Consider the following 20147-nt stretch of genomic DNA (forward strand, 5'->3'; position numbering starts at 1 on the left):
GGGAACTTTCCTGTAATTTAATTGTTTATCTGTTAGTTGCAGTGGGACAGGCAGTTAAAAAAAATCTATGCACGCCTCCACATTTTTTTAAAGCTGTCCATTGGTCCAGATTTGGAGCCTTTGCCCGATCAATTCTGGCCCCTGCGCCTTACATTTGCCCTAAAGCTCAAATGACATATAATGTAATTTAATTTACCAAATGATGTATTCTTTATGAAAAAATGATACCGCCATTAAAGGATTACACTGCTATTTTAACTGTACTTAAAGACTGCTTTATAGTTTGTTTGTGTTTTTTTAATTCGAGCGTTACATTCACGCTGCGACTTGCGTCAGAAACTACTTCCGGTGTCCACGTAAGGTAGGCATCAGGCGTAAACAGTGTAAGTATCGTGCTATAGTAAGTGTATAGCATCTGGCAGGGCTAGTGTAGCCTCAGAACGGCTCCTACACTAATCTTATGTTTTATCCAGGGCAAAGACGTAATTGTTTTGTTGCGGTGTGCTCTGTCTTCGCCATGTTTTTTCACGCAGGATGTCTTCGTAGTTTGCTATGGACCGGCTGTCGAAGGTCATTCTCACTTGTTTGACTATAGCAACTAGCTGTCGATCTGAAAAATCACCCCCACACCAAATTTATAAAGAAATATTCCTCTGCTTGGTAACGTAAGCAAATAATACTACATGGGTGGACAACATTGCCCGCTCCCAGGAGCTCATAATTCTTGTTAATTCACTCCCGCATGCTGCATGCTTTACCGTCTGTCATCATAACTTCCCGTGATTTAACATGAAATTAATTTTAAATGACTTTCTCATTAACAAATACACCTATTCGCGGCCTCTTGATCAAAAGGATCCTTCTGAAAAATTCGGCATACTTAATATAAATTAACTTTACATTATTGCTTTAAATATCAGTCTTTATCCCCGGCGTGCCGGCTGTTATCAGCGTTAGCAAACGCTACCTATACAGTCTTAACTCGATTAAGCGGTGGTAGCTAGGCATAAGAAACGATAAAAATGGCACTAAAAGATATGCCGATTATAAAAGAAGGCGGTCACTTTTCATTTAACATACAGAGCCACGTTTTATGGAGCGTTGTTAGTTTGTTATTGCCGTGCCGCCGGCTCAGTGTTGCCAGATCCTGATGGTGTTTGGCTTGTCTTGCCCAGTGCCAATGAGAAGCGAGTGCAGTGCTAATCCTGGATTACCAAGCGCACGAACCTTACTGCAGTTTAAGACCAGCGGCACAAGTGAATATTAAAATTGACCTACAGTAAACATGGTTATAATCAGAGCAGCAGTTATCCTTCAGTTAGATCTTATTTTGATGGCTCTGATATGTCCTCTCTTCGTCTCTTCCTTTCATATCTTCAGCTTCGTCTATGGACCTCTGCCTGCTTCTTGTGTGTCAGTTAATTCCACTTGATTCACAAGATCAGCACTGGACCAGTTGCCTCAAACACTGCATTTTATAATCATGTGAGTGTGATTTTTCTTTTCCAGAATGGGGAATTTAACCTCCTCCCATCCAAGGGGTCTGTCCAGCACTGCCTGTTTACAGTACGTTCAGGTAAGACCTGCTACATACAAGCAGTTTGTTACTTTGCTGGGTATGGTAGCGTGCAGTGGGTCTTTGTGTAACTTGTTTTCAGTTGTGCAGGTCTCACAGGCTTATGTATTTTTTTATGGATACACAACCATGACATATTCTGTCTGATTCAATACATGTTTTACCTGAAGACTTTTGAATTAAACATATGTCATGCAGCACACCTAGAAGTGACATGTGTGAATACACGTGTTCACAAACAAATATAAATAAATCTGTGACAAGGCCCTGTAATGTTTCAGGGGTATGCCCATCTACTGTAGACTGCATGAAAATGGGTGTAAGGTCTGGGTCTGAAAAGTGAAGCCTTAAATCTGCATTCTTTTTAAGTGCCACCAGGGGGCGGTATGCGTGGCTACAGAAACTGAAGGTACTGCAGAAATTTATGAGGAAAACTGGCTCTAATTTAGTAAATTATGGTCATTCATCTTGTGCGGCTGCATTTTACATACTTGCCTCTAGTATAGGTGTTATATCGGTCCATTACACAGTAGTCAGTCAACAAATCTTTCCATTAAATGACCTGAGTGTGATTATAAAGTGCACAACTGCATGCATCAAGATGCCTTGAGGTTTTCTTGTGCACATCAGTTTTACACTTCTCCAGATCAGTCGCTCTGTGGTATCAGAGCATGTCATCTTGTCAGTGGCATGTTTAACTTTGAAGGCGGTCTGCTTATGAGTGGAGGTGACATCCTAAAATCCATTAAGACACCACCGACTCATCAATAATTAGAAATGTGTTTTAGCCACATGAAGAATGAGCAATCTTTTAGAAACTTCTTAACTTTAAAACAAAGTCTTGTGCATTCAAATTGACTGCATCCTTAAACTTAAAGGCCTTTGCATTCAGGTGTTCCAAACAGGCAAAAATTCAAATAAAACTGGTGGTTAATCAGAATTCTTTCTACATCTGTTGACTATATTCCAGCTAAAGCTATAGATCTGTGGTTACTGACGTTACCTCCTTTACCAGCTTACCCTAAAGTGAGTAGAGCAGACAACACTCTGGTGATGAATCATCAATCTGCTAGAAAGAATGCAAAGAGGAGGAGCCGTCGTCATGCTGGTGTAGAAATGTGCTTGTTGCCCTCAAAAAGGAAGCCGTGAAACTTCCACCATAATTCTGCAATTGGGTCTCTGCCCGAAGTGGAGATAAAATCCTTCTCGCCCTTCACCAACTTGATTCCTGCTATGCTGAAGCTGTTTCTGGACTCCACACTCATAACTAAGTATTCTAATTGTGTCTGCCCTTTCAGGATGTGGTGTCACAGAACTGTGTTGTGATATTTTCCAAGACCACCTGCCCATATTGTAAAATGGCCAAAAACGTCTTCAACGAAATTGGCGCAACCTACAAAGTGATCGAACTGGATGAGCACAATGACGGGCGGAGTCTGCAAGAGGCCCTAGCTCAGATGACCGGTGCCAGGACGGTAAGAAGGACCTCACCTTCGTGTGCTTTTTTTTTTTTTTAAGTAGAAGAAGAATCAAAACACACATCTCTGACAGCTTGTTTGTTCTGGCAGCTCTGCCTTCAAGTTAAATTTAGGTGGAGTTAACAAGCATCTTTGTTGGGGTTGCAGCCAAGATTGAGGACTTTATAGGCGCTCAGAATAGCTGACTCTGAGTCAGGATGAATCCCCATAGCAAGTCCCATCTTTTTACATCATAGCCTTTGCTCTGTTGCTCTTTAGTCACTTTCCAATATGCGAGAGTTCTGAAAACATGGAAACGAGGAAGGCTGTCCGCACATGAACACTGTGCATTAAAACAATGAAGCTGAAAAACACATACATAGGCCGTCTGCTTTACCTTCAGGTGTATGCCACTGCAGCCTTGCTCATGTTCCCTGGCCTCAGCTTGAAAGCTGTGAAAGTTGATAATGAATTTTATAATTCAAAATAGGAGCATCTCGACTCAGGGTCGCTGTTAGGGTATGTATTTGTTTTGTTTTTTATCAGAGAAGCCACGCATGTCCTTGTGCTCGTACACGTTATCTGTGAAGTGTTATCGAACCAGATGTTTCAAAGCCCATGTAACTAATAAAGAACAGCACGTAATTTAAATCACCTTGATACTTTTATAGTCTAAATATTTAATCATTACATTTTCATGGCAAATTGAACAACATCTTGCTGCCCACCATCCACAAGGGGGCAGCAGCCCACATTTAGGGGCTCATCGATTTCAACAACTATGTCAAACTTGCAGCCCCTTGGCGTGAACTAGCACCTCCAAAAAGGCCAGTCTGGACCACTGGATCCAGTATTGCTGAGCATGAGGATGTATGCTGTCTTTTTCCTTTTAATTACAAAGTATCTACTCTTTCTGTAATTCCATCCATTTTCTGCTACTTGTCCAGGTCTGGGTTGTGGGGGCAGCAGTCTAAGCACAGATGCCCAGGCCACCATCTCCCCAGCCATCTCCTTCAGCTCTTGCAGCTGAGGCATTCCCAAGCCAGCCTAGAGAGATCTAATTTCTCAAGCATTGCCCAGGTCTGCCCCAGGGCCTCCTCCCGCTTGAAAAATGCCAAACAAACTCACTTAGAAGGCATTATAGTCAGGTGTCTGAACCACCTCTGGAGTAGTGGCTGTACTGTTAGTCCTTCCTGAATAACCAGGCTCCTCACCAGGGTCAGCGATAGGGCTGAACGATATATCGCATTTGCGATAATATCGCGACATGATCAAGTGCAATTTTCTAACCGCAGAGGCTGCGATTATACTCTGGACATGTCCAAATTCATGGGCTGCATCCTCCTGAGGCCGCATTTGTAGACCGATTACGTCACAGCGACGCGCCGAAGGCTGTCCAAATTACTACCATATCCCAGAATTCATAGCGCGGCCCAGCCAAACTCCAGTTTCCAGCAATGGCGGCCGCTACTAAGTTTTAAAATTACTCATACTAATCTTTCTGGGTCACAAAATAAACTTTTAACATATTTTCAGGCGAGAAAGTAGTTGTGTAAACATCAAATATCTGCTCGGTTTATCAAGATATCCCATATTTGCAAAAGTGCTTCGACGTTTTCAGAGGCGTCTGCTACCCACCAGCTCGACAGCTAGCCGGGAGCTCGAGGGTTACTGATGCGGCCGAGAACGGCACAACTCCCGGCACATCATTTTCAGATCACCGCGGAGTTTCGCTGCTCGGGTTAAACGTAATATATAAGTCACTTAGACAACCTAAAAATGTTATTGTTGGGCTTTTTTCAGTGTTTTGTTTGTTCGTGAGTAAATCGGTTTGGCTGAGATTAAAGTTATTAGATTAGATAAAATAAAACTTTATTAATCCCCCGGGTGGGTTCCTCCTTGGTTTTCACACAGCTGACTAAACGTCAAACAGAAAACTTATTAAACAGAAGTATGAGACAGTCGAGAATTTACACCAGTGTCTGGTTATATTTTAGATAGCAAGAAGCAGACGGCCGAGTTTATTAAACTCCACCGAGACAGCGGTGACGCTAATCTGAAGGCTAGACCGTCCAATTTCACGCCTTTAAACTTTAAAGGCGTGTTTGTGTGTGTGTTTATACAATTGCTATTATGTTTGCACTTTATGTGTAATGTTACTGACTGCAGAGATCAGTAAGATGTGTGTATTTTTTATTTATTAGTTTTATTTATTTAATATTATTTTTTAATTGAATGACTGTCTAGTAGTTCACAGATGTCGAAAAACTGAGTGTGGTAAAGCCACTGATTTTTTTTATGTATATTTCTGCAATCTGCACATTGTACTGACTTTCATTTTAATGTTTACACCAGGGTTCCTTGTCAGCACTTTATGCTCAGATGTTTGTAAGCTAAAAATAAACTATTGTGTATGTTCAAATATACTGTTGTGATTGAAGAAGTTAAATAAAAATGTCAGTCATCAATTCATGCATCACCTCATGTCATCATAACAGAGGTCTGTCTTCCAGGAAAGAACAGTTTAAAATTAATGTAATATAGTATTGGCCATACTATATGATGTATTGCTTGTCTTTGTTTAATAATACAGAAGACAAAGACCTTAAAAAATAATCGCATATCGCATCGCAATCGCAATATTGGGGCAAAAAATCGCAATTAGATTATTTTCCATAATCGTTCAGCCCTAGTCAGCGAGCCCTTGGAGGTGGCCCATTTCCTCTACTTGTATTCTTTAGATCACTAGCTGCTCCTACTTTAAGTTGTAAAAATTCATTAACAGCTCACACAGCTGTCAAGTTGGGGCCAAGAAAGAACACAAACAAACCTGGAGCTACAAATAGACTGTGTGTGGGTCTTGAATGCAAGGACAGATTGGAGATGTGAGATGGCACATGAAACTTGGGGGAAAAAACCTAACCTAATCTGAAATCGTTGATCATTAGCAACTCATTCATAGCATGCTAAAGTCTGTATCCCCCTGACACCCTCCCCCCTCTTTTTTTCTCTGTTTAGGTCCCAAGAGTCTTTGTCAATGGCCATTGCATTGGGGGCGGGTCTGATACCAAACAGCTCCATCAGCAAGGAAAGCTGGTGCCTCTGATCGAGCAGTGTGCTTCCTGCTGTGCTGCCACAGGCTCTGAAGGCTCAGGCGCCAGACAGTTTGAGGCGGCCAAATGACTAACCGTTCTTACGGTTTTTATCAATGCACCACTTATCACATGTTTGCTTGAGCTCATGGTACAAGGTGTACATTGCTTGAGCATGACTATAGTATTTATGCATCAAAGTGCGGTGGATACTTGATGTAAAAATACATTTTCATCCAGGGATGTACATTATTATGATAATGATGATGATATTGTTTTTAATATTATTGTTATGGCCTCTGTGTAAAGCGTGGGATTGCTGTATTACTCGTACAGCACTTGTACATGTTTGTTTTATTGAACAATATTACACTTCACTGAACTGTGAACATCTTGATGTATTGATTCTACCTTAGCCGTTGGTTTTTATTTCAGGTAACTTTTCATATTTTGCAAGAGCAAAAGAGGTACACTTTGTAAAAATATGCAGAGTATTGTGCTGTTATTTGCATAAAATGTGAATAAATTTAGTAATTTGTGTATTTTTTTTGCAGTTGTCCTATTGCTTTCTACCACCCCTAAGCAGTCGCGGGGGATTGCTGCCCGTTCCTGGTTCTGCCAGGGGTTTCTTCCTGTTAAAAGGTTTTTTTTTTCCTTCCTACTGTCCCCAAGTACTTGCTAAAAGAGGGGGTAATTGATTTTTGAGGTTTTCACTGTATTATTGTAGGGTATTTTCCTTATAGTAGAAAGTGCCTTGAGGCGACTGCTCTTATGATTTTTGCTATTTAAATAAAACACAATTGAACTGAAGTAGACTGATAAGAAATCCTGTTACAAATATACGCATTATGGACAATCTTTAGGTCACGCCAACATTAAGAAGTTCCTGAATCTTTGACTTTAGAGCTAGACATTGAATTCATTAAATTAGTAAATAATAATTACTACAAAAAATAGAGTGAATAATGATTTTCACATATTAAATATGAAGGAAATTCCGTTATAAAGTCGCAATGTGTCCCTTCTACAAAGGGCGCTCCATATGTCAATGCTTCACCTCACATGAGGGCGGGTACTGGTTGCCTTGCCGGGAGAAAGAGATTGTTTTTATTATTTCTATATTTGTTTTTATGCATTTATTTTTTTAAAACAATGTAGTCACGGATGTTGTTAATAGGATGTTAGTAATCGAATTTTTTTTTCTTCTTTGCCAATTACACCATTCCCGTGCGTTGTACGCTGTGAAACAAAACGCGCGCAACCATCGCGTCCACATTGCGCCGCATCACGGTGAGGTCATTGTCGTGCTGCGGTTAAATTAGCCTGGCTAACGGGAGCAGTGCACTGCTAAGCTATTAGCATTTCGTTTATGTGTGCTGTAGGCTGAATAAGTAACAGTGTGAAGGATGTCTGGAAGTGCAGGAGAGTGGTGTCTCATGGAGAGCGACCCCGGGGTTTTCACGGAGCTCATAAAAGGTTTCGGTGAGTGACTCGTAGGGTGACGCTAGCGGCTCATTGAATGTAACGTGGCTGTCTCGACAAGCTAGCTAGGTGGTTAACTGGATACAATAAAGCTAACAATAGCTTCCAAATTGCTACTTCTTACTTTTGTATTGCAACAGGAAATTTTTTTTACATACTGTGCATCTTTATTACACCTTAATGTTGAATGATTTGCTTGTAATAATTGGGTCGCTACTTTAATTGGGCGAGCTAAATAGCTAGCATTACTCAGCGTTCAAAACAACGCGCGTGAAAGCAACCCCTTTGACATGTGTCGTGCATTCTCAGCTGTCAGACTACAAATGCTTTCTCTCCGTTAGTTAATGGTTACTTGAACGGTAATTAGCAATGTAAATAAATGTTCGCTGCTTCACTTGTCATTGTCAGGCTGCAGAGGAGCCCAGGTTGAAGAGATATGGAGTATGGAGCCAGAGAACTTTGAAAACTTGAAGTATGTTCATCTACACCTCTTATCTTGCATGCCTCTGCTAAAGACAGGTCTTTTTAATGTATGTGTTTTGTTACAGACCCGTTCACGGGTTGATTTTCCTGTTTAAGTGGCAGCCTGGTGAAGAGCCAGCAGGATCAATTGTCCAGGATTCAAGACTTGATCACATCTTCTTTGCCAAGCAGGTACTCTTAGCATTACAATTAATGTCCCTGTGTTCATTTAGATGCATTTGACTCACTATCTTCACTGCAGAAGCAATGCATTTTCCAGTTAGTTAGTGTTGGTGGCGCTTACCAGACGAGAAATGAAGTGGCTCTGCAAAAGGCTCTAGTTCATTCACATTGGAAAATGAGTGAGATAATAAATTGCAGCACATCTTACTTGGCTGGATAAATCTCACTAAGCCCACACCAAAGGATGCTGCTCCTCAGTGTAAAAAAAAATAAATAAATAAATATATATATATATATATGAAAATGTTTAAAGTTATTTTTTTGTTAAATGTTTATGTTAATTATGTTTATGATCAACATGCAGATCCCACTTCCAGTCTCGTGTCATAGTTTGTTTTTAATTGGTCTATTTATTTTGTGCCTCTCTGATCTGTGTGTTTCCAGGTCATTAACAACGCTTGTGCCACCCAGGCCATCATCAGTGTTTTGCTCAACTGCTCTCATCCTGACATGTTGCTCGGCGATACGCTGACGGAGTTCAGAGAGTTTTCACAGAGTTTTGATGCAGCTGTACGTCAATGGTATTTTTGTCTCAAATCCAAATTTAAAAAATAAATAAAAAAGGAAGGGGAAAAATCTAACCGAAAAATAGATTTCAAGACATTTTATTATTTTATACATTTTATGAGATGACTCAGCCATCTGTCCTTCAGATTGTCATGAGAACCATACTGACTCAGTATAGTTTGGTTTTTTTGTTGTTGTTGTTGTTGTTTTAGGGTTGTTTTTTTTTATCGCATAAAGAGGAAAAAAGAAAACATTTTCAGCAGCATTGTAGTGTAGCGGTTAGCACTGTTGCCTCACAGCAAGCTAGTCCTAGGTTTGAACAGCCATCGTGCACCCAGGGCTTTTTGGTGTGGAGCTCTTTTTTCTGTGCAAGTTCTCCCCTGGCGCCCTGGTTTCCTCCCATAGTTCAAAGGCATGTGTGGGTTTGGGTCATGTGTGATTCTAAATTGGCAGTAAGTGGGAATGTGAGCGTAAATGATTGTCAGTCTTGTGACAGTCTGGTGACCTGTCCTGGGCATAGATAGCTTTTTAGCTAGCCTTTCACACTATGAGAGCCGGGATAAGCAAATATTTTTGTTGGGAAGCCTTAGCTACTCGAAGCACTTAAGACTACAAGCCACATTTTACCCATGTATACATCGGTTTGCACTCTAGACTCTGAGCGCTCACACCCATGCATGTCTGTGGATTGTGGGGGGAAAATGAATACCCAACCACACTGAGAAGATGCAGACTCCACAAAGAGAAATCCCAGCTAATCCACAGACTAGATTAGGAGTTATTCATGGACCACAGCAGTATTCTTGGGCAAGATTCATTTATTGGAGTCTTAGTGTTGGATAGAAAGAACATAGACAAGGGAAAGAAACACTTGTAGAATGAGACATGTTGTATAAAACACTCAAGTTGAGTATAAAAGTGCTACATAAGAACCAGTCCATTTACCATTTTAAAGATGTTAACTCATTAGCCTGTATCATTGTCAAAGTTCATGCATTTGTAACAAAGATCAGTTCAAAATTCAACGAGATCTGAGGATTATGTTTTTAATTGTATACGGACCTCGACCTCTATAGACAGACATGGGAAGGCTCGGCGGCTCCGCAATCATGTTGACACATTGTTCTAATGAACAGTAGCATCAGTCGGTTTATTATATGTACTATACGTTGGTAGCAGTCAGTAATATAATAATTTACTGTAATGACTTGTTAACAAGCTATTTAAACACATGATGAGAAAAGAATTAAGTGGTGTCTTGTGACGACCCGTAAAATCAGCATCTTCTCCTCTCCTCAGATGAAAGGTTTGGCTCTCAGCAACTCAGAAGTGATCCGACAAGTTCACAACAGCTTTGCCAGGTGAGGCTCTGCTCCTGTCATTTCCAGCTGGGGAAGATGAAAAATAAAAGAGATTGGTCGATTTGTTTGTCAGTGGACGAGTGTGCCTTTTTTGTAAGACGGGCAAATGTGAGAGTCACTTCTGTTCTGTCCTGCATCCTCGCTTGCTCGATAATTTGTGTATGAGGTTTTTTGTAATTGTGTTTTTTGCGTTTGCAGACAGCAAATGTTTGAATTTGATGCAAAGTCTTCGGCGAAGGACGAGGACGCATTCCACTTTGTGAGCTACGTTCCTGTAAATGGCAGGCTATATGAGCTGGACGGGCTTCGAGAGGGGCCGATCGACCTGGGTAAGCAGAAAAATGTCCTTTGTTATTTTTTTCATTATGGTTTTAATAGCTTAGTACAAACTGACAGTTTAATGTTTAAAGTCCCTCGGTGTGCAGCCCTGCTGTGCACAGCTGATTTTTGTCTTCTTGGCTGTGCTCCATTCCTCATAAAGCTGCCTGTTTTTTATGATGATGTAGAGTGCGTGCTTGGGGTTAGTGCAGGTGTCAGTGTATGCGCTATTATTATTATTTTTTTCCTGTTTTTTGTCACCAGGTGCATGCAACCAGGATGACTGGATCAGCGCAGTCCGCCCTGTGATTGAGAAAAGAATACAGAAGTAAACATTGTGTGTTGTACATGTATTTCACGAACGGCTTGCGTTAACCAGATACTTTGTAATTACACGTCATTGTTTCCTTCTTCAGGTACAGTGAGGGAGAGATCCGGTTCAACCTAATGGCCATCGTGTCTGACAGAAAAATGATATATGAGAGGAAAATTGCGGAGCTCCAGGCCCAGCTTACTGAGGTGAGAGGCAGTGAAAGGGGTTGAATCCAGTGAAGATGTGACAGAGAATCATTTTTTATTCTGTTGCTTTCTGCCTCTGAGGCAACCTGTATAATGCGTCAGCAGCTTTCAAAAGTTGGAGATCATAAAGCTCTGCTACACTGGAAGTGAAGAGAAAGAAAGAAATGAGGCAAGAAATGTTTTGTGGACTTCATCTATTCCTTTTTTCTTTTTTTTTTCCCATAAGTAATACGATGGGTCAGAGAGGGACTCGGTTGTCTGTCATGTTGATGGACAGGGTTGTAAAAATTCTGTCATCTCATTTAACTTAATAACATTGCAATTTCAAACCCAGCTGAACCAAAATAACATGCAGAACAGAGTCCGTTTATGGGGATATGTAACCGAAACAGACTGCACATGTGTCATGTTGTCAATACAACAGGCAAAAATGGACTGAAGCACGGTGCTTGCTTGAATATAAACAAATATAGCAGGGATGTTGCTGCAGAGGAAATTAGGGGTTGGCGGTATAAACGGTATACGGTAGAAACGATATAAATTTGGCCAATGGTAGAGATTTTTACTATACCACTCTACCGCGATTAGGGATGGGTATTGATAAGATTTTAACGATTCCGATTCCATTTTCGATTCTGTTTAACGATTCGATTCCTTATCGATTCTCTTATCGATTCTTTTTTTTTTTTTTTTAAAGGAGAACACTAAAGTCGATTAGCTTAGAACTTTGTTTTATATCTTCTCTTTGAACAAGATAGAAATTTAGGAGTAACATGGCCTTACAAACCCAACAGTGAGATCTTAAGAGATCCAGCCTACGGCTCTTCAATGGGGTGTCACAGGGTCCCCAGGAAAAAAAATGTATATGTAAAATAATAAAATAAATATTCTCCTGTAGCAATAACAAAGTTTAACATAAATTATTCTGTAGCAATTACACAAGAATATCCAGTAATGTCCTGCCTACAATTAAACACATTCACTTACCAAAGTGAAATCGGGGGCATCTGCTGTGGCAAATGGGTGCAAGCCTTTGACCACAAACTTGGTCACTGCTCGGTGACATTCGTCTACGCTACCGTAGCAGTCTACGCTACCGGTAGACTGCAGCGAGAACTGCCAGCATCTGAGCCAGACTCTGTCTCTCTCATCATGGTTATCTAAATGCAACGCACAGTAATAGCAGGTTTTGTAATAAGGTAAATCGCGCTAACATAATATGCAATGCTAATTGATTAGTTACCTGCAGTATTAACGGGAGAGGACGTGGAAACGCTACCGCTGCTGCTGGGTTGAGCTTCGCTAGTCCGGAGCGGATCAAAAACACGACATTCGTTGAAAGCAATCGCGTGTTTTTTGAGCAAATGCTTTTGCATGTTCGTAGTGTTTCCTCCCTTTGATGAAATCTCTACTTTGCAAGTATTGCACGTTGCCCTCTTGTCATCCTTTCTCATAAAGTGTAACCAAACTTTTGAGCGTTTGTGCCGCTCAGGCGCCGTGTTTCCTACTGGGTAAAAGACGCTACTCAACGTGATGACGTCATTCGGGGCGACTGGAATCGATAAGGGAATCGTTTTTAAAAGTGGCAAACGATTCCAAGGAATTGAAACAGTGGGAACCGGTTCTCAACAAGAACCGGTTTTCGATACCCATCCCTAATCGCGATAGCGCATGTTGATGGTGTCATCAAGCTGCGCCTGTTTTGGTCGAAAGCATCGCAGCGGCTGCAAACAACATCATCTGCAAATTATGCCGGGCGACAGTCATAGCAAAGACACAAAGCACTTTTGGAATATGAGGAAAGCCAAAAACTGCGCTTCCTCCACTTCCCTACCATTGATTCATTAATGCTGAATTCTCTTGCAGCCGCTCTATTCCCATGTTGTTGCAGTATATTAATGACTAACCTCGTTTTTTTGGATGGATTATCTCAGTTGTTCTCCTGACTGAAGTTTGGTCCGTTTATAGCCCCTAACCACCAGAAACCCTCACGTTTACTTTTATCGAGTGGAAAAAACTTAGCGTTCATCCTCCAGCTTCACTGTGCTAATGTTATGCTAACATAGCTGTGTCGCTAGCGATCACGTAGGACATCATTATATACCATCTAGCCCAACTTCAGTAACCCTACAAATGTCACTGCTTAGTTTTCTGTCTTCATTTATGTTGGAAGTGATAGCAGAGCTGTACGTTTTAATTTTTTCAAATATCTCTCAGTCAGAACATGGCATACAGTGGGGCAAAAAAGTATTTAGTCAGCCACCGATTGTGCAAGTTCCCCCACTTAAAATGATGACAGAGGTCAGTAATTTGCACCAGAGGTACACGTCAACTGTGAGAGACAGAATGTGAAAAAAAAATCCATGAATTCACATGGTAGGATTTGTAAAGAATTTATTCGTAAATCAGGGTGGAAAATAAGTATTTGGTTACCTCAAACAAGGAAAATCTCTGGCTCTCACAGACCTGTAACGTCTTCTGTAAGAAGCTTTTCTGCCCCCCACTCGTTACCTGTATGAATGGCACCTGTTTGAACTCATCATCTGTATAAAAGACACCTGTCCACAGCCTCAAACAGTCAGACTCCAAACGCCGCCATGGCCAAGACCAAAGAGCTTTCGAAGGACACCAGGAAAAGTATTGTAGACCTGCACCAGACTGGGAAGAGTGAATCTACAATAGGCAAGCAGCTTGGTGTGAAAAAATCAACTGTGGGAGCAATCATCAGAAAATGGAAGACATACAAGACCACTGATAATCTCCCTCGATCTGGGGCTCCACGCAAGATCTCATCCCGTGGGGTCAAAATGATCATGAGAACGGTGAGCAAAGATCCCAGAACCACACGGGGGGACCTGGTGAATGACCTGCAGAGAGCTGGGACCAAAGTAACAAAGGTCACCATCAGTAACACACTACAACGGCAGGGAATCAAATCCCGCAGTGCCAGACGTGTTCCGCTGCTGAAGCCAGTGCATGTCCAGGCCCGTCTGAAGTTTGCCAGAGAGCACATGGATGATACAGCAGAGTATTGGGAGAATGTCATGTGGTGAGATGAAACCAAAGTAGAACTTTTTGGTATAAACTCAACTCGTCGTGTTTGGAGGAAGAAGAATACTGAGTTGCATCCCAAGAACACCATACCTACTGTGAAGCATGGGGGTGGAAACATCATGCTATGGGGCTGTTTTTCTGCCAAGGGGACAGGACGACTGATCCGTGTTAAGGACAGAATGAATGGGGCCATGTATCGTGAGATTTTGAGCCAAAACCTCCTTCCATCAGTGAGAACTTTGAAGATGAAACGAGGCTGGGTCTTCCAACATGACAATGATCCAAAACACACCGCCCGGGCAACAAAGGAGTGGCTCCGTAAGAAGCATTTGAAAGTCCTGGAGTGGCCTAGCCAGTCTCCAGACCTCAACCCCATAGAAAATCTGTGGCGGGAGTTGAAAGTCCGTGTTGCTCGGCGACAGCCCCAAAACATCACTGCTCTCGAGAAGATCTGCATGGAGGAATGGGCCAAAATACCAGCTACTGTGTGTGCAAACCTGGTAAAGACCTATAGTAAACGTTTGACCTCTGTTATTGCCAACAAAGGTTATGTTACAAAGTATTGAGTTGTATTTTTGTTATTGACCAAATACTTATTTTCCACCCTGATTTACGAATAAATTCTTTACAAATCCTACCATGTGGATTCATGGATTTTTTTTTTTTTTTTTCACATTCTGTCTCTCACAGTTGAAGTGTACCTCTGGTGCAAATTACTGACCTCTGTCATCATTTTAGGTGGGGGAACTTGCACAATCGGTGGCTGACTAAATACTTTTTTGCCCCACTGTATCATGTTTAGGTGGAAACTAGCGAGCTAACTTCTAACTCCGTTGAATTGAATAAATTCTGTTTTCATGGATGCCTGGATGTTAAACTTAATTGTTACACCTGGTAAAGCAGCAACGCTGATAATTTGATTAAAGATGAAATAATTTAGACAGTTTTTAACTCTCATTGATGCCCCAGTGTTCGTTTTACTGTGGGACCTGAAGCAGATGGAGTTTTGGACCCAGATTACTTCACAAGGCTCCTGACAACGACAGCCATAATGCTCCGACAATCCATCAGGTGGTGCAGCTTCGTAGCTTACCAAAGTTGTACTAAAACATTTTTGACAGATTTTTGAGTGCTGTGTACCACATAAAATCAGTTTGAGGTCAGTAAGAACAACCAGAATTCACACATAAGGCACACTGTCGATTTTTGAGAAAATTAAAGGATTTTAAATGTGCCTTATAGTGTGTAAAATACGTTATAGAGAAGAAAATAATATATCGCGATATATATCGTTACCGCACATGCTTCAAATTATACCATGATAGGGGTTTTAGGCCATATCCCCCAGCCCTAGAGGAAATTCATTTGTCCCTCTTGTTTCAAAACAGCTGCCAAATGACCTCGAGAGAGGTTCCGAGCTCCATCTGAACCAACTTTCAAATGTACACTTCAAGTTTGAACTACAAAACATTCATAGCAGGGTATACTTTATTATTATTATTATTATTATTATTATTATTATTAGTCCTTTATTTATACAGGTAAAAAATGTCATTGAGATTAAAAATCTCATTTTCAAGAGAGACCTGGCTTCATGGCAACGAAAGTCAAAATACACATACCACATAAGTATATAACATTTAAAACAAATACAATATCCCATACCCATTTATATTCTTAATGCGGGAACGTTCTATAGATGTCCAAACGTTTGTATGGGCTAGCAACTACCTGTGAAACAAACATAAATTCTCAGTCTTCTCAAACAGGAAACAGACTTTTGTTGCTCCGCCTCGGTGGAAAAGCTACATGTTTAAAAGCTTTTTAAAAAACTCACTTTTTATATGAACAAATAAATTGAGATAAATGTGTAACTGTACATACTTGTGATTAATTTCAAACTGAATTTCTGTTATTACTGTGGCCGACCTGCAGTACCATCATGTCCCACCAGGGGCCCCCAACGCACACCTTAAATCAGTGCTGAAATGATGGGACTGAAGTACTGAAAACGTTTTACCTTTTGAATGAATATACAAGCAGAACGGCTGTAGAGGGGGAGAAACAACCCTGTTAGGGTTACTGTGAAACAGAAGCTCTGCGGGCCACTTTGAGGCCCATCTATGTATTAGTACATAACGACAGCCTAACAGCTTTTTAAAATGGTAAAAGGAAAAGAAGCAAGCCGCTCTGAATTAAATTTAGGCTAAAGTCCGGCTGCGGATCTCCCCGTTCACTGCTAAGTTCTCCCTTCTTCTGTGTCACTTTTCCTTTTTTGGATGTGGAGCCCAAAGCTTGGGGAACGGAGCTTTTTGCCATTTATGTGTATACAGCTGTGCTCCCCACCACTGTCGAGGTTCAGGAAAGTTGAGACGATAAGGCAGGTGATGCAAACATTCACTTTTGTATCTATATAAGCTCGACATCAGTCATCATCAATGATGAATAAAAATGAAATGCCCACTGTTCATTTTCATATTCGTCTATTTTTTTTTTCTTTGCCCCCCATTATTAATTCAAAACCACAGTGAGCCACTGAAGATGAGCAGAGAGCACCATGTGGCTCTGGCTGTGGTTCAAGACTCCTTTTAGCTGTCAGTATTTATGCTCATTGGTTCAGGATCAGAGATTGCATCAAAAAGACAAGCGTGGAAAAGTTTTACATCGGCTGCTGGCTTACACGAGTAAAAACTAAAAGTTAACCCAACTTTTCAAACAACACAAGAACTGCATATCATCTTACAGTAATGGATACTCTGCTGAACATAACTGGCCTTTTCTCATTCCTTCTGTTTAATAGTGAGACAGTTCCTTTTTTTTAGTCTCTCTGCACAGAAATTTATTTTCTTAAAGCTTTTGAAGGCAAACATTTGTAGGAACTTGTTTCAGAAAAGGAGTTTAAGACTGTCTACGGCTGATCTTTACGCTCTGACACTGGTTGAAATGTCAAACCTTATTCCACTGCTTGATAACGTATATTAGATAAAATATTGAGTTTACATGACCTGACATGAGTGAAAGATTTCATATTTATGAAATCAATGGGATTTCATGTATATGAAAGGGGCTGCACAGATACATGAGCCAAACATGGATATCAGCTTATCAGCAAATTGCCTGACATTTATTTATCTGTTCACATTCCGTTAATGATTGGAAGTTTCACAAAATCTGTGATTTGTAAAGGGTTAAGGATTTTAAGTCCCCGCTCCCCCCTTTTTAAGAGAGAGAATCTTTGAACTTCAAATTAAAATGAAAGAGTTGGAACAAATACAACTTGGCACCTTTTGCACTGTTAGAAAGCGGCCTGTTTGTTGCTGTTTAGCTGACCTTTATTTAAATACAGTTCAGGCTAGGGCTGTAGGATATGGCCAAAATCCCGATATAAGACATCTATCATCCCGATAACGATATAAATCACAAAAATTTAACATTTTCTGTAAATTCTGTGAATCTCGGGCAGCTCGACGTGTGTGAAGTGTTTCCAGCTGGGCGTCGTGTACCTGGAGTCGAGTGTTTTAACCGATGCATGAAACGATACATTTTTAGACACGTTTGAGTCTAAGGTTTATTTTTTTAGCACCTGACGGCTATTTTATGCTTCTCATCCGTAAACATTCTGCAAACTCTTTCATGTGATTCAGTTTATTTTGAAAAGTCTCAACAGGATCTTGAGCTTTATTGTGAAAGGTTTATGTGGAAAACAAACAAGCGGACACGCGATGATGGTTTTACCATCGTTGTTGCTAACGACAACGCATAAAAACAGGCGCTTGTCTGTCTGTAGTGTGGTTATATTAAATATAAGAGAAAGAGAGAACTTTAAGAAATTAATATAGCCACTACAGTGACCATCAAAACAATGAAAAATATATTGCTGTAAACAGTTTATTTTGCGACACCACAAAACAAACGATGGCGTAAAATGAAACGATAGACGTTTTTATATCGTCATCCGATATATATCGTTATATGAACAGCCCTAGTTCAGGCTGGTCCTGCTGACTGATCAGAATAGCAGGGCGTAGGTTTGAGCTGTTTTTATTTGGGGTTTCAAAGTGGGGCCTGCCAGAGAAGAGCAGGTGTCTTAAGAGAGTGATGAAAGAAAGCTGGCCTCTCTCTGATTGAAAGCTTTAGGCCGTTGCCATGGTCCTGTGCACTGTTATGGGATGTTGCTGTAACTAACCACACCTAACATTCACAAAAGTTTTCTCAATGATGGGTGGAAGAATGTAAAAATGACTAAACATATTGTTCACTGCAGCTCATTATCTAGTGTCTTGCTTCTGTTAAGACTAATAAAATCGTTGCCTGTGTTATATTTCCATATCTTGGTGATTAAAGCCGTTTGCAGAGGTTTAGCTGCTGCGTGCGTTTCATCTACTTATCATCACCGTTTGTTCTGAGTGCAAGTATTCAGTGAGTGGACGGAAACCTTCTCCCGCCTTCTGTTTCCAGGATGAACCAATGGACACAGACCAGAGCAGCACGTTCCTCAGCTCCATCCAGTCAGAGATTGCCAAGTACCAGCTCCTTATTGAAGAAGAAAATCAGAAACTAAAAAGATATAAGGTGGGTCTCTTCTTCAGTAATAATTTCATAATGTTGCATGTGACGTGTCTTACAGAAAGCCGGTCCATGAAGAAGTAATTCTCCTTCCAGAAAGATTGGTGGATGCGGATTTTTTATTATTATTTTTCTTTCTTACAGATTGAAAATATTCGACGAAAGCACAACTACCTTCCTTTCATCATGGAGCTGTTGAAGACGCTGGCAGAGTACCAGCAGTTAATACCTTTGGTGGAGAAGGTAATTCCCCCCCCACTTTCTCCAGCTTTCCACAGCCCTGTTTACTTTGAGCAGGCGAGTGTTCTCAGAAGACTCGAGTACTTTGACATTTTAAAACATTGTTCTTTTAACAAGCACATTATTTTAATTAATAAGCCGAGTGCTGCCAGCAGGTAGCTTTTATGAGCATTGGAGGAGTGATAATGAAATACCTTTTCTTAATGTGAAGGGTCTCTGTGAATTAAGAATTCCCTTTTGAGATTTTGGTGAGGGCATTTCTTTAAGAACACGCTGATTAGTGAAACTGTGTAGAAAGCCAGACTGTAATTGGCTTTTGTGTCCACTAGGGGGCAAACTTGATTTGAAAAGTAGGCGCTGTCTTTGAGTGAAGTAATTTCTGTTTATTAATACAGGACCTTTTCATGGGAAATAACTTTTCATTTCATTAATTGATTCCAACTGGACAACAAAAACAGAAAATAAATGTGTTTATTAATCTATTTGTAACTAGAGCATATGAGTTTAATTGTTGTGACTATGATAGTTTAATGGGAAATAACCAGAGGAATTATACAAAGAAATTACATTTGAAATGAGAAGGTCCTCCGTTGCTATTAATAAAAATGTCTCTGGGTTTGTTTCCCCAGGCGAAAGAGAAACAGAGTGCCAAAAAAGCCCAGGAGGCCAAGTGAACAAGAGCACACTATGATTTATACACACACACACGTCCATCCTAAACCCTACAGTCACCCCCCCCCCTCCCACACACACACACACACACACTGTACCTGTCACATATGTATTAATGACCGAAGATGGTCTGCAGCACACTCTCACCATGGCAACCCATTAAACCATCCAGGACTGCCCTTCGGGTGTAGCCAAAAGACTGTCTGGCAAGGAAAAAAAGAAAAATCATGTGTCCATCAGCTCTAATGCATGCTCGAAGGAAAGCTGTTATCAAATGATGTTCTGTCTTATTTTCATAATAAAAATGTCTAGATGTTTGCGGACTGCTTGCTTTTATGGACCTGTATTATGCGTTCCCCTGATGTTTAGATGTGTCTGCAGATAGTTTACCCATCAGTGCTGTGTAGCTAAATTTCTACTAGTGGATCTTTGGCTCCATCTGGTGGTGTAGCGTTGAAATAGCAGGGCATGTATTTACTGTACTTCTTGAAGGCCATGTATCAAGACTATTTTTTTCCAGGCTTTGTCATTTAATTAACATGGTGGCACACTCGTACTACAGCTGTTTTTCTAAAAGAGCTCCTACTTAAGCAATCAG

General features: G+C 40.7%; 2 protein-coding genes across 5 annotated transcripts; both read left to right on the top strand.

Annotated features, from left to right (window-relative positions):
* Window positions 1-330: 330 nt before the first annotated feature.
* On the top strand, window positions 331-6667 carry glrx2 (glutaredoxin 2). Of its 4 annotated transcripts, none has more exons than XM_085252953.1 (4): window positions 331-361; window positions 1510-1576; window positions 2875-3051; window positions 6052-6667. In XM_085252953.1, exons 2-4 carry the CDS (start codon window positions 1511-1513, stop codon window positions 6214-6216), a joined length of 408 nt encoding a protein of 135 aa, XP_085109079.1. In that variant the 5' UTR covers window positions 331-361; window position 1510; the 3' UTR covers window positions 6217-6667. The 4 variants fall into 4 exon arrangements, with proteins under 4 accessions (XP_085109079.1, XP_085109078.1, XP_085109077.1 ...); XM_085252952.1 differs by having other exon boundaries at window positions 338-383; XM_085252951.1 differs by lacking the exon at window positions 331-361 and adding an exon at window positions 390-570.
* Window positions 6668-7201: 534 nt separating this feature from the next.
* Window positions 7202-19873, top strand: uchl5 (ubiquitin carboxyl-terminal hydrolase L5). The gene is made up of 11 exons (XM_085252943.1): window positions 7202-7607; window positions 8016-8079; window positions 8156-8261; window positions 8697-8822; window positions 10119-10180; window positions 10379-10509; window positions 10763-10826; window positions 10915-11017; window positions 18530-18643; window positions 18782-18880; window positions 19507-19873. Exons 1-11 carry the CDS (start codon window positions 7532-7534, stop codon window positions 19549-19551), a joined length of 990 nt encoding a protein of 329 aa, XP_085109069.1. The 5' UTR covers window positions 7202-7531; the 3' UTR covers window positions 19552-19873.
* The last annotated feature ends 274 nt before the right edge of the window (window positions 19874-20147 follow it).

Source organism: Mchenga conophoros, linkage group LG17 (assembly GCF_057382185.1).
Source record: "Mchenga conophoros isolate Kocher_MC1m ecotype Shallow Benthic linkage group LG17, M_conophoros_male_GT1.1, whole genome shotgun sequence".
NCBI classification, from domain to species: Eukaryota; Metazoa; Chordata; class Actinopteri; order Cichliformes; family Cichlidae; genus Mchenga; species Mchenga conophoros.